General features: G+C 43.7%; 1 protein-coding gene across 6 annotated transcripts in view; it reads left to right on the forward strand.

The window, feature by feature from the left end:
• Positions 1-14,980, forward strand: part of scn8aa (sodium channel, voltage gated, type VIII, alpha subunit a) — a 136,332-nt gene that overhangs the window by 69,851 nt on the left and 51,501 nt on the right. For 3 of the 6 annotated variants that reach the window (XM_041845459.2, XM_041845460.2, XM_041845462.2), the window contains 3 exons: positions 4,995-5,318; positions 6,950-7,085; positions 9,354-9,592. In XM_041845459.2, the coding sequence (XP_041701393.1) occupies positions 4,995-5,318; positions 6,950-7,085; positions 9,354-9,592 (699 nt within the window). The remainder of the gene's footprint in view (positions 1-4,994; positions 5,319-6,949; positions 7,086-9,353; positions 9,593-14,980) is intronic. The other 3 variants (XM_041845463.2, XM_041845464.2, XM_041845465.2) reach the window with 1 other exon arrangement.

Raw genomic sequence — 14,980 nt, forward strand, 5'->3', positions numbered from 1 at the left:
TGTGTCAGAGGGTTGTGAGAGGGCTGTGTCAGAGGGCTGTGTCAGAGGGATGTGAGAGGGCTGTGTCAGAGGGCTGTGTCAGAGGGCTGTGTCAGAGGGCTGTGTCAGAGGGCTGTGTCAGAGGGCTGTGTCAGAGGGCTTTGTCAGAGGGCTGTGTCAGGGGGCTGTGTCAGAGGGCTGTGCCACTGCAACAATAAGAATCAATCCATCCTTGACCGGCAATTAATTAAATCCTTCCCTAAATTGTATACAATCAAACTCAAAAAGCTTCCCTGGATTTATCCTACAGAAAAAACCTGTTAAACCCCCAGAAACTGTTTTCCAAAAGTTGCCGCTAAGAAAACCCACATTGTATATACACTGTTCACCCTCTGGATACAATACATCGGCTATTTACACAATATAGTTGAAACAAATGGAATATTTTAATGTTGATTTAAGTATCGATACTTTATTACACGTAACTGTTTAAAACCCAATTGGGATAGTTTTTGTATTGCAGTTCTGTTGTTTGGGGTGGATATATAGCGTTTTGCCACATAACATGATTATTTGTCTAAAATAAAATTACCTTGGAATATATTTCAAACTAAATCATGTCTGTCTCTTCAGTAGACCCTTTTATTTTTGTATTCTTTATTTTTATTTTTTATTTAACCTTTATTTAACTAGGCAAGTCAGTTAAGAACAAATTCTTATTTACAATGACGGCCTACCAAAAGGCAAAGGCCTCCTGTGGGGACGGGGGCTGGGATTTAAAAATAAAAATGTAGGACAAAACACACATCACAACAAGAGAGACAACACAACACTACATAAAGAGAGACCTAAGACAACAACATAGCATGGCAGCAACACATGACAACACAGCATGGTAGCAACACAACATGACAACAACATGGTAGCAACACAACATAGCAGCAGCACAAAACATGGTACCAACATTATTGGGCACAGACAACAGCACAAAGGGCTGTATCATGAATGTCATGGATACATTAGAACTAGTAGATATATGGAGGCTTAAATATCCTGATCTAGTTAGATATACATGGCGGAGACTCAATCAAGCTAGTCGTCTTGACTTCTTTCTTATGTCATTCTCGTTGGCACCAAAAGTTAAAAAAGTGTTGATAGGGGACAGAATGCGGTCGGACCATCATATAATTGGCATATACATTACTCTTACTGAATTTCCATGTGGGCGAGGATATTGGAAATTTAATCAAAGCCTGTTGGGTGATAACTTGTTTTTAACTAGGACAGAGGAATTTATAACTGATTTTTTCTGACATAACATAGGTACAGCAAATCCCCGTATTGTATGGGACACCTTTAAATGTGCCTTTAGAGGCCATGCAATTCAGTACTCATCTCGAAAACAAAAGCAATTTAGGTCAAAAGAGTCCACATTAACAACGGAAATAGAAGGTCTAACAGAACAGATACAGTGGGGAGAACAAGTATTTGATACACTGCCGATTTTGCAGGTTTTCCTACTTACAAAGCATGTAGAGGTCTGTAATTTTTATCATAGGTACACTTCAACTATGAGAGATGGAATCTAAAACAAAAATCCAGAAAATCACATTGTATGATTTTTAAGTAATTCATTTGCATTTTATTGCATGACATAAGTATTTGATCACCTACCAACCAGTAAGAATTCCGGCTCTCACAGACCTGTTAGTTTTTCTTTAAGAAGCCCTCCTGTTCTCCACTCATTACCTGTATTAACTGCACCTGTTTGAACTCGTTACCTGTATAAAAGACACCTGTCCACACACTCAATCAAACAGACTCCAACCTCTCCACAATGGCCAAGACCAGAGAGCTGTGTAAGGACATCAGGTAAAATTGTAGACCTGCACAAGGCTGGGATGGGCTACAGGACAATAGGCAAGCAGCTTGGTGAGAAGGCAACAACTGTTGGCGCAATTATTAGAAAATGGAAGAAGTTCAAGATGACGGTCAATCACCCTCGGTCTGGGGCTCCATGCAAGATCTCACCTCGTGGGGCATCAATGATCATGAGGAAGGTGAGGGATCAGCCCAGTACTACACGGCAGGACCTGGTCAATGACCTGAAGAGAGCTGGGACCACAGTCTCAAAGAAAACCATTAGTAACACACTACGCCGTCATGGATTAAAATCCTGCAGCGCACGCAAGGTCCCCCTGCTCAAGCCAGCGCATGTCCAGGCCCGTCTGAAGTTTGCCAATGACCATCTGGATGATCCAGAGGAGGATTGGAGAAGGTCATGTGGTCTGATGAGACAAAAATATAGCTTTTTGGTCTAAACTCCACTCGCCGTGTTTGGAGGAAGAAGAAGGATGAGTACAACCCCAAGAACACCATCCCAACCGTGAAGCATGGAGGTGGAAACATCATTCTTTTGGGATGCTTTTCTGCAAAGGGGACAGGACGACTGTACCATATTGAGGGGAGGATGGATGGGGCCATGTATCGCGAGATCTTGGCCAACAACCTCCTTCCCTCAGTAAGAGCATTGAAGATGGGTCGTGGCTGGGTCTTCCAGCATGACAACGACCCGAAACACACAGCCAGGGCAACTAAGGAGTGGCTCCGTAAGAAGCATCTCAAGGTCCTGGAGTGGCCTAGCCAGTCTCCAGACCTGAACCCAAAAGAAAATCTTTGGAGGGAGCTGAAAGTCTGTATTGCCCAGCGACAGCCCCGAAACCTGAAGGATCTGGAGAAGGTCTGTATGGAGGAGTGGACCAAAATCCCTGCTGCAGTGTGTGCAAACCTGGTCAAGACCTACAGGAAACGTATGATCTCTGTAATTGCAAACAAAGGTTTCTGTACCAAATATGAAGTTCTGCTTTTCTGATGTATCAAATACTTATGTCATGCAATAAAATGCAAATTAATTACTTAAAGATCATACAATGTGATTTTCTGAATTTTTGTTTTAGATTTTGTCTCTCACAGTTGAAGTGTACCTATGATAAAAATTACAGACCTCTACATGCTTTGTAAGTAGGAAAACCTGCAAAATCGGCAGTGTATCAAATACTTGTTCTCCCCACTGTAGATAGCAATAAAAACTGTAACATAGAGGCTCAGAATAAATTAGAGGAAAAACAAAAAGCAATGGAGAAACTTATTCAAGAAAGATCAAGTGTAATATATTATAAAAATAAAGCGAACTGGATGGAATATGGGGGAAAATGCACCAAATTCTTTTTTAATCTTCAACATAGGAATGCTACCAAAAATAATTTATGGAAACTGGTTACAAATTATGGAGTCACCCATGATTCACCAAATGATATTTTGAAGGAGGAAACAAAGTACTTTAAGCATATGTTTTTGTTTCAGTCGCCTCCATCTCCTCTAACTGAAGCTAATTGTAGAGATATTTTTTTCTATTGATAATGTAAAATGAACAGCCATACAGAAAGACTCACGTGAAGGTGAAATTACAGAGGAGGAACTTCTGGATGCAATTAAAGACTTTAAGTCCGGGAAAACTCCAGGGTTGGATGGCATACCAGTCGAGGTATACCAAACCTTTTTTGATATACTCAGAGGACCGTTATTAGCATGTTTTAAGCACTGCTATGTAAATGGTAGATTATCAGACACTCAAGAAGAAGGTCTGATTTCATTATTACTGAAACAGGATACAAGTGGAAAATATAAAGATCCAGTCCATTACAAAAATTGGCGGCCCCTTACACTTCAGTGTTGTGATGCAAAGATTCTAGCAAAATGTATAACGCATAGAATTAAAAAGGTATTGTTGGACATTATTCATTCTAATCAGACAGGTTTTTTACATGGGCGATACATTGGAGATAATATAAGGCAAGTACTGGAAACAATAGAACACTATGAAAAATCTGGGAAAACAGGCCTACTATTCATAGCAGACTTCGAAAAGGCATTTGATAAAGTACAGCTGGGGTTTATATATACTGTAGAAGCATACCAGATGGACATCATGAAAATGATCGGAGGAAGTTCAGGAGTAAAAACAAACAAAATATAATTATTGACTGTGTCCATAAAATGTATATAGTATGTATAAGCTGGAAGTAGAGGCCTAAGCATTGTTGTTCACTAGTTTACTCCAATTAGGGAAGGGATGGTGGGGTTGGAAAGTAATAAAGGGAAATATATATATTTTTAAAAGATGTGTATGTATATATGTATGTATATGCGTATATGTATGTATGTGTATGTATGTGTGTGTGTGTGTGCGTGTGCGTGTATGTATGTATGTATGTGTATATATATATATATATATGCGGCGAAAAAAGAAGAAAATAAAACATATGATGCAGATGATGGAAGTGATGCTGACAATTACATTGATTGAAGTTACAATCTATCTGCAATATTAAAGCTGATCTACCCACTAAGAAAAAAAAAAGAAGGTAGAGACAACACATCACGCGAAGCAGCCACAACTGTCAGTAAGTGTCCATGATTGAGTCTTTGAATGAAGAGATGGAGATAAAACTGTCCAGTTTGAGTGTTTTTTGCAGCTCGTTCCAGTCGCTAGCATGACCTTTGTTTTGGAGGTGTTCAGAACAAGGTTAAGGGCAGAGAAAGCTTGTTGGACAGTAAGAAAGCTTGGTTGTAGTGTTTAACACAACATCTGGGGATGGGCCAGTTGAGTATAAGACTGTATCATCTGCATGGATGAGAGAGCTTCCTACTGCCTGAACTATGTTGTTGAATGTCACGGTAAGATGAAAAAATAATAGCACTGTCTCTTTGACAAGATGTGTTTTTATTTTGAATTAATGTAAATTTACAGACATTTCTGAAAATGGCTTCATTTAGACAGAAATAGACGTTGAGAGAAAGGCAGGAGGATATCAAGTAGCAGAGGTGGTTGTGGAGATCGAACCCATGACCTTCAGCGCTATGATGTGATTTGTGTTACAACTATATACATTTCAATCATTCACTCACTCGTCTCCTATCCTTATTTCCTCTCCTTGTCTCCTTGTCCCCTGCAGTCCCTCCTCAGTATCCCCGGCTCACCGTTTCTGTCGAGGCACAACAGCAAGAGCAGCATCTTCAGCTTCAAGGGCCGCGGCAAAGACGTGGTCTCAGAAAATGAGTTTGCCGACGACGAGCACAGCACAGTGGAAGAGTGCGAAGAGAGACGGGGCTCCCGGTTCAGCCCGTACCGGCGGAGCAGCTACACGGGCTACCACCACGGCGGCGGGAAGAGGAACTCGACGGTGGACTGCAACGGCGTGGTGTCTCTGATCAGTCCGGGGACCGGCGGACGCCTTCTGCCTGAGGTGAAAATAGATAAGGCAACTGGTGACGACAGTGTAAGGAAGTCAATGAGTAACTCAGACCCGTCTTGTCTAGGCATGGCCCCATCCTTCTCGCTCTTACTCTCTCTCTCTCTCTCTCTCGACTTTCTCGCTTCCCTCACTTTCTTATTCTCTCTCTCTCTTCTCGACTTTCTTCTTTGCAAGTCCGTATGTCTGCGCTATCTGCGCTCGCCCTCCTCCCCTGCTCCTAGTATGTAGTGTATGCTATGCTGCCCCCCAACACTAGCCAAATAAGCAAAATAGAGAAACTTTAGTTTATCAGAAAAAAAGGTTCTTATTGTTACTTTATAACTGGGTTTTTCAGTGACTTCCAACATACTGTTGTTTTATATCTCAAGGTTTTGATTTCCACACGCCAAACAGTGTGACATTACATTGACATTAAAGGGATAGTTAGAGATTTTGGCAATTAAGCCCTTGCTCCTGTAGACTTCCAGTCATTGCGCTAACGTTAGTTAGTATTGGCTCCAGAAACTACCTTCAACTTCCTTCAAACTGCACACAGGGACATTCAAATGGTATACACGAGTTCATCTGACTCTGGGTAAATAAAAAAGGGCTTAATTGCCAAAGTCTTGAACTATTTCTTTAACATTTTACAAATTTAGCAAACTCTCTTATCTTAGGGCGACAAACAGTCAGTGCCTTCAACTAAAATACAGTAGGTAAAAACAACCACATATCACAGTCATTGTAAGTAAAAACCCTCTTCAAAATAGCCAAAATAGTCCCTTCCTTTTCAAACAATCCGCAGTGAACAAACCAAACAAAACAAAAAAGCCAAACCAATGTTTCTCTCTTGCTAGTAAGCAGCATGGTAGTTTGACCTGGCCCTTCTACAGGTGTTGTACAGTGTTTCTAACTTAGCCAGCATGATAGCAACTAATCTAGTGACTATGGTGTCTCTCCTCTCCTTCTCTTTGACTTGGTGCATGCTCAATGCATGACGACTGGAAGGATCTCAATCCCAATAATGTTGCCCCTAATGTTCTCTACGGTAACCACACTACTCTTCCCTCTACGTTCTCCTCAAATGCTACAGGATTTTTTACAAGACTTGAAGGTGATATTCTAGGGTCAAAAAGTACTATCACATAGTGTGGAGTACTGAGTATGGAGGCGTTAAGGACAGGATAATGATTAGAAGGTAAAATATAGTGGCAGAATTGGCACATTTAGGCAGGGGGACATTTAGGTTGGTTCAGACGTAATGGTTGGTTCAGAGAATAGGTAAGTAACACTGTGAATACATAAACACACGTACAAAACACTTCCCTTCTCAATTTCTGAATATTCAAATGTTATTCAAGTATTATGTAATAAGGTCACAATAATAGTCAAATATCGCTATACCACTGCTCTCACTCTGGCTGTGAATGACCTGCATGTTTCTAGACACAACATACTCTCCCTACCATCAGCGTCCATCAACAACAAGACAAATACATTACTACCCTGTGTGCCAACCAAAAATTTACCAATTTACAATTTATCCCACCCTTCCGTCCAATCCAATCCAATCTTGTTACAAGTGCACTTCCCTCCCTGGCCAGCGATGGCGCTGTACGGTGGTGTTCATGGTTTGACTACCATCAGTGCTTGATTCTTCTTCTTCCTCCTGGCAGCCCACTACTGAGGTTGAGGTGAAGAAGAAGCTGTCTGGTTCCCTGATGGTGTCTGTGGACCAGCTCAATACCTCCTTCGGAAGGAAAGAGCGGGCCAACAGTGTCATGAGCGCCATCACCAACACTCTAGCGGAGGGTACTGCCCCTATGCTTTAAAGCTCCCTACACTAACTAGCTATTTCCATGCTCTATTGTTTTCAGCTGACAGTGTAAACCGAAAAGTTTCAAATCTGATGTAGAAGAAAGGCATATTTTCTTAGTCTAAATTGTCTCTTACCTTTTTGGAGGAACAGTTATTTCTATCTCACTGCTTTAAGATACAGTGAGGGACAAAAGTATTTGATCCCCTGCTGATTTTGTACGTTTGCCCACTGACAAAGACATGATCAGTCTATAATTTTAATGGTAGGTTTATTTGAACAGTGAGAGACAGAATAACAACAAAAAAATCCAGAAAAACGCATGTCAAAAATGTTATACATTTATTTGCATTTTAATGAGGGAAATAAGTATTTGACCCCTCTGCAAAACATGACTTAGTACTTGGTGGCAAAACCCTTGTTGGCAATCACAGAGGTCAGGCTACATTTCTTGTAGGTGGCCACCAGGTTTGCACACATCTCAGGAGGGATTTTGTTCCACTCCTCTTTGCAGATCTTCTCCAAGTCATTAAGGTTTCGAGGCTGACGTTTGACAACTCGAACCTTCAGCTCCCTCCACAGATTTTCTATGGCATTAAGGTCTGGAGACTGGCTAGGCCACTCCAGGACCTTAGTGTGCTTTTTCTTGAGCCACTCCTTTGTTGCCTTGGCCGTGTGTTTTGGGTCATTGTCATGCTGGAATACCCATCTACGACCCATTTTCAATGCCCTGGCTGAGGGAAGGAGGTTCTCACCCAAGATTTGACGGTACATGGCCCCGTCCATCGTCCCTTTGATGCATTGAAGTTGTCCTGTCCCCTTAGCAGAAAAACACCCCCAAAGCATAATGTTTCCACCTCCATGTTTGACGGTGGGGATGGTGTTCTTGGGGTCATAGGCAGCATTCCTCCTCCTCCAAACACGGCGAGTTGAGTTGATGCCAAAGAGCTCGATTTTGGTCTTGTAGCCCATTCCAGCCTTGTGTAGGTCTACAATCTTGTCCCTGACATCCTTGGAGAGCTCTTTGGTCTTGGCCATGGTACAGAGTTTGGAATCTGATTGATTGATTGCTTCTGTGGACAGGTGTCTTTTATACAGGTAACAAGCTGAGATTAGGAGCACTCCCTTTAAGAGTGTGCTCCTAATCTCAGCTCATTACCTGTATAAAAGACACCTGGGAGCCAGAAATCTTTCTGATTGAGAGGGGGTCAAAAACTTATTTCCCTCATTAAAATGCAAATCAATTTATAACATTTTTGACATGCGTTTTTCTGGATTTTGTTGTTGTTATTCTGTCTCTCACTGTTCAAATAAACCTACCATTAAAATTATAAACTGATCATTTCTTTGTCAGTGGGCAAACGTACAAAATCAGCAGGGGATCAAATACTTTTTTCCCTCACTGTAAGATAAGATCCGATTTTTATCGAATGGGACCAACTGAGGTGCCCTGCACGCTCATTGGACGAACAGTTCTAAATCTCCTATATCTGTATCTATAGCTACACTGAATGTACAAAACATTAGGAACACCTTCCTAATATTGAGTTGCACCCCCCCTTTTGCCCTCAGAACAGCCTCAATTCATCGAGGCATGGACTCTACAAGGTGTCAAGCGTTCCACAGGGATGCTCGCCCATGTTGACTCCAATGCTTCCCACAGTTGTGTCAAGTTGGCTGGATGTCCTTTGAGTGGTGGACCATTCTTGATACACACTGTAAAACTGTTGAGCGTGAAACACCCAGCAGCGTTGCAGTTCTTGACACAAACCGGTGCGCCTGGCACCTACTACAATACCCCTGTCAAAGGCACTTACATTTTTTGTCTTGTCCATTCATCCTCAGAATGGCACACATACACAATCCATGTCTCAATTGTCTCAATGCTTAAAAATCATTTTTTAACATGTGACATCAATAAGGGATCATAGCTTTCACCTGGATTCGCCTGGTCAGTCTGTCATGGAAAGAGCAGGTGTTCCTAATGTTTTGTACACTCAGTGTATATCTTGTCATTCTTGTACTGACAGATACTTCATGACAGACATATTATTATATATTACATATACAGAACGTATTATTATTTCGTAACATTTATCAGTAGCAGACCTTGATTCAAAAACGATTTGCTTTCTTTCAAATACTTTTCCTTTAGCCTGCCTGGAGTGGCACGTTGGTGGGGGTTTGCACTGTTGGGGACTTTTCTATTGTTTAGATTTTTGATATATTCCTTTCCTGGCGGGTCTCTTAAACAATTTTCTCAGAACTGGAGGAGTCTCAGCGTAGTTGTCCACCGTGCTGGTATAAGTTCTCCAACATCTTCCTCATCTGGGAGTGTTGTCCCATCTGGTTGAAAATCAAAGAGATCGTCAACCTGATCGTCATGGACCCCTTCGTGGACCTGGCCATCACCATCTGTATCGTCCTCAACACCCTCTTCATGGCAATGGAGCACTACCCCATGACCCCGCACTTTGAGGAGGTGCTGTCCGTGGGAAACCTGGTGAGGATTTCACTATCTCTTTTTTGTGTGGTATTACTGCAATCGCTTTAATTTACAGTCGTTTTAAGCTTGTACTTAAAGGGCACTTCACCACTTTTTAACCTTAAAAAGTGGTGCAGTGCCCCTTTAAAAGGTACTTTAAGCTGGTACTTTGAGCTGGGACTAACCTGGTATTTGTATAGTATTAAAACCCCATTCGTCAAATGACGAGTGGCCTCATTGGCGGAATGTTATTAATATTTTTCATAATATCATAATTAATCAAAACATTTCTTTTTTTAAACAGCCGAAAATCTGGTGTTTCTATGTCAAACAGTTTTGTTATATTTCAGTCTTCTGTGATGTATATAACGTGTAATATTGGGTTGCAAACTCTAAATGTAATACATTTCAACTCTATATCTGACATAGTACAGGTGTCTTCTTTTTTTTAAAGCCTATAACCATGTGTGTGAGGTGTATACTTTGTTTCAAAGTAGATTTGTTTAAGACTACCAAGTAACACTGTGTGACCCTGATTTAGCCCACTGCAGTAAAAGGTTAACTAAGAAAGTATATGGAAGCGTAGAGGCCAGGGGACAGGAAGGACTGTAGGAGAGTATGTGCCAAATTGGTAGTGGGACAGATACACTACATGGCCAAAAGTATGTGGACACCTGCTCGTCAAACATCTCATTCCAAAATCATGGGCATTAATATATAGTTGGTCGCCCCTTTGCTGCTATAACAGCCTCCACTCTTCTGGGAATGCTTTCCACTAGATGTTGGAACATTGCTGCGGGGACTTGATTCCATTCAGCCACAAGAGCATTAGTGAGGTCGATTAGAACTAGTGTTGGGCGATTAGAACTGGCTCGCAGTCGGCGTTCCAATTCATCCCAAAGGTGTTCGAAGGGATTGAGGTCAGGGCTCTGTGCAGGCCAGTCAAGTTCTTCCACACCGATCTCGACAAACCATTTCAGTATGCACCTTGCTTTGTGCACGGGGGCATTGCCATGCTGAAACAGGGAAGAGCAAAGTTGGAAGCACAGAATCGTCTAGAATGTCATTGTATACTGTAGTGTTAAGATTTACCTTCACTGGAACTATGAAAAACAGCCCCAGACCATTATTCCTCCACCACCAAACGTTACAGTTGGGACTATGCATTGGGGCAGGTAGCGTTCTCCTGGCATCCGCTAAACCCAGATTCGTCCGTGGGACTGCCAGATGGTGAAGTGTGATTCATCAATCCAGAGAACGCATTTTCACTGCTCCAGAGTCCAATGGCGTCGAGCTTTGTAAGGCTGCTCGGTCATGGAAACCCATTTCATGAAGCTCCCGACGAACAGCTCTTGTGCTGACGTTGATTCCAGAGGTAGTGAGTGATGCAACCGAGGACAGACGATTTAGCGCATGTCGGTCCCGTTCTGTGAGCTTGTGCGGCCTACCACTTCGCGGCTGAGCCGTTGTTCCTCCTAGACGTTTCCACTTCACAATAACAGCACTTACAGTTGACCGGGGCAGCTCTAGCAGGGCAGAAATTTGACAAACGGACTTATTGGAAAGGTGGCATCCTATGACGATGCCACGTTGAAAGTCAATGAGCTCTTCAGTACGGGCCATTCTACTGCCAGTGTTTGTCTATGGAGATTGCATGGCAGTGTGCTCGATTTTATACACCTGTCAGCAACTTGTGTGGCTGAAATAGCTGAATCCACTAATTTGAAGGGGTGTGATATATATGCGTGTGGACTAACCGCTAGCTAGACCACTCCAGGCCAATCTCTCTCTCTCTCTCTCTCTCTCTCTCTCTCTCTCTCTCTCTCTCTCTCTCTCTCTCTCTCTCTCTCTCTCTCTCTCTCTCTCTCTCTCTCTCTCCCTCTCTCTCTCTCTCTCTCTCTCTCTCTCTCTCTCTCTCTCTCTCTCTCTCTCTCTCTCTCTCTCTCCCTCTCTCTCTCTCTCCCTCTCTCTCTCCCTCCCCTCTCTCTCTCTCTCTCTCTCTCTCTCTCTCTCTCTCTCTCTCTCTCTCTCTCTCTCTCTCTCTCTCTCTGTCTCTCTCTCTCTCTCTCTCTCTCTGTCTCTCTCTCTCTCTCTCCCTCTCTCTCTCTCTCTCTCTCTCTCTCTCTCTCTCTCTCCCTCTCTCTCTCTCTCTCCCTCTCTCTCTGTCTCTCTCTCTCTCTCTCTCTCTCTCTCTCTCTCTCTCTCTCTCTCTCTCTCTCTCTCTCTCTCCTTCCCTCTCTCTCTCTCTCTCTCTCTCTCTCTCTCTCTCTCTCTCTCTCTCTCTCTCTCTCTCTCTCTCTCTCTCTCTCCCCCTCTCTCTCCCTCTCTCTCTCTCTCTCTCTCTCTCTCTCTCTCTCTCTCTCTCTCTCTCTCCCTCTCTCTCTCTCTCTCTCTCTCTCTCTCTCTCTCTCTCTCTGTCTCTCTCTCTCTCTCTCGTCCTTGTGGTTGTTCGTTGACAATGACATCTCCTCATATAAAATCTTGTCGTCTGCTGAGAGAGCTGTGTTATTTTTGTACACATTATAGGCAGTTATTTTATTGGCTATTCAAAACCAAATGAAAACATTCCCAGACCCCCTACAGTTTCCCTGTATCAATCCACGTCTTCCTCATGTCTTCCCGCAGTACTTGTACCCTCATTCCATCTCTTTTCTTCTCTCCGTCCTCTCCCCTCTGTCTGTCCCCTTCTCTTTTCTCCCCTACTCCCCTCCCTCTCTCTCTCTTCTCTCCTTCTCTTCCCCTCTCTCCTTACGTTTGTCATTTTAGTCATTTAGCAGACGCTCTTATCCAGAGCGACTTACAGTAGTGAGAGCATACATTTTCATACTTTTTCGTACTGGTCCCCCGTGGGAATCGAACCAACAACGCTGGCGTTGCAAGCGCCATGCTCTACCCCTCATCGAGCTCCCCATTTCTTACATGCGACTGGTCTGTAGAGGGGCGTCTCTCCCTCTTTCTCTCTCCTATCCCGTGATTCCGCTATGCTGCTGTGTCCAGACAGCACTCTGTTTCACTCTCCCTGCTACGTCTCTGTGCTGCCTGCCAGGCTGGTAGGAGGCCACTCTCCCTGCTACGCCAGGCTGGTAGGAGGCCACTCTCCCTGCTACGCCAGGCTGGTAGGAGGCCACTCTCCCTGCTATGCCAGGCTGGTAGGAGGCCACTCTCCCTGCTACGCCAGGCTGGTAGGAGGCCACTCTCCCTGCTACGCCAGGCTGGTAGGAGGCCACTCTCCCTGCTACGTCAGGCTGGTAGGAGGCCACTCTCCCTGCTACGTCAGGTTGGTAGGAGGCCACTCTCCCTGCTACGTCAGGCTGGTAGGAGGCCACTCTCCCTGCTACGTCAGGCTGGTAGGAGGCCACTCTCCCTGCTACGTCAGGCTGGTAGGAGGCCACTCTCCCTGCTACGTCAGGCTGGTAGGAGGCCACTCTCCCTGCTACGCCAGGCTGGTAGGAGGCCACTCTCCCTGCTACGTCAGGCTGGTAGGAGGCCACTCTCCCTGCTACGTCAGGCTGGTAGGAGGCCACTCTCCCTGCTACGTCAGGCTGGTAGGAGGCCACTCTCCCTGCTACGCCAGGCTGGTAGGAGGCCACTCTCCCTGCTACGTCAGGCTGGTAGGAGGCCACTCTCCCTGCTACGCCAGGCTGGTAGGAGGCCACTCTCCCTGCTACGCCAGGCTGGTAGGAGGCCACTCTCCCTGCTACGTCAGGCTGGTAGGAGGCCACTCTCCCTGCTACGTCAGGCTGGTAGGAGGCCACTCTCCCTGCTACGCCAGGCTGGTAGGAGGTCTACATTCATATGTTATGCTGCCTGATTGATTAGCTCCTCTAAAATGGGACCTGAATCACGGCTCTCTCCCTCTGAAAACCCAAACTAGCATTTCTACAGAAACGGTGTCCAATTCCTGAGCTGCACATTTCATCATATTCTACTGGCATGTTAGCATGGATAGCTTGTTTATTTGATTAGACCTACTAGCTAATGCTAGCTAAAGCTAATAGCTAATACTGTTATCATGGATAGCATAGCGGTATAAGACAGTCACTCTGTTTGTGGTAAGGCTGTGATATTTATAACAGCGGTTTGAGCAATAATAGCAGCTGAAAAATGTATCACTTTCATTAAATTGTGAGAAACAGATATGCTCTTCACAGCCTGATGAAGATAACATGCAATATGTAACTTACTATCTGATTTGATTAGAGCAGTGTGTGTGTATGTGTGAAATAGTTGTACACAACAGTGTATTATAGGGTTGGGAATTGCCAGGGACCTCACGATATGATATTATCATGATACTTAGATGCCGATACGATATGTGTTACGATTCTCACGATTCTATTTGTATTGCGATTCGATACTGTTATTTTATTGTGATTCGATGTTCCAAACATATTGCTCACAATGTCTGCTGCAAAGGGACAAGAGAGAGCCATTAGAAAACGAGTTTTGATCAGTCATGGAAATAAAAGTGCTGAAAACAAATTGGCTCACTATTTAAAAAGAAGAAAGAGAACAAGCTATGAAGGAAAAATACTGGAGTTTTGGTGCAGGGACAGCTAACTAGCACAGATACAGCCCTCTGCCCTGCCACGCCTTGATCTATGGACACCTTATCTGACTCCACGATTACAGTTTTTCTCGATTGCTAAGACACATTTCTTGAAAGCTGCTCTCCTTTTCTCTTAACTGTGAACACAAAACCCAATTTTCAAGCTACATTCACAAAACCTCAGACTCTTCTTGCAAAACCAAACTTTCACCTCAAAACAGTTCAATCTGTGCTCAAAACTGAACTATGTTGTCAAATCGTGCCCCGAGTCAATCAAAATAAAAAACACTACTGAACAGTCACTAAACACTACGTAGAAAAATAGAAAACACAATGCTCAGGACATGAAGCTGGAGAAATAAATGTTTATTGTTCACTGTAGGCTAAATGCATGTTGCAAAACAAAAAAACCTGTGCATTTAGCACTTGTACAAAAAAACAAAACAGAAATATTGTGCATTTACATGTAGCACTTGTAAAAACAAACAGAAATCTTATGCGTTTGCCACTTGTGTACAGTAAGCCCATGTAAAAATAAAGTACAAAAATATACAAATAAGTGCATTACTCAGCCACAGCATCATGTCTCCGTACTGGGTCAGGCCACAGGACTTCATCCACATCACAGGCCACATTTTGTCTGGCCAGGCAACGGGGGAAAAAACCCTGGCATGCCGTATCCAGGCTTGGCATGCCTCCACACCTATGTCACCACAGGCAAGTCCCATGGCTTGCAGGAGATTTACCCTGGTGTAAGGTTGGCGTTCATATACCTTCCACTGCCATGAGGAGAAGAATTCCTCAATGGGGTTTAGGAAAGGGGAGTACGGTGGAAGGCAAAGATTGATAAAACCTTG

Source organism: Coregonus clupeaformis, chromosome 24 (genome assembly GCF_020615455.1).
Source record: "Coregonus clupeaformis isolate EN_2021a chromosome 24, ASM2061545v1, whole genome shotgun sequence".
In the NCBI taxonomy this organism is placed as follows: Eukaryota; Metazoa; Chordata; class Actinopteri; order Salmoniformes; family Salmonidae; genus Coregonus; species Coregonus clupeaformis.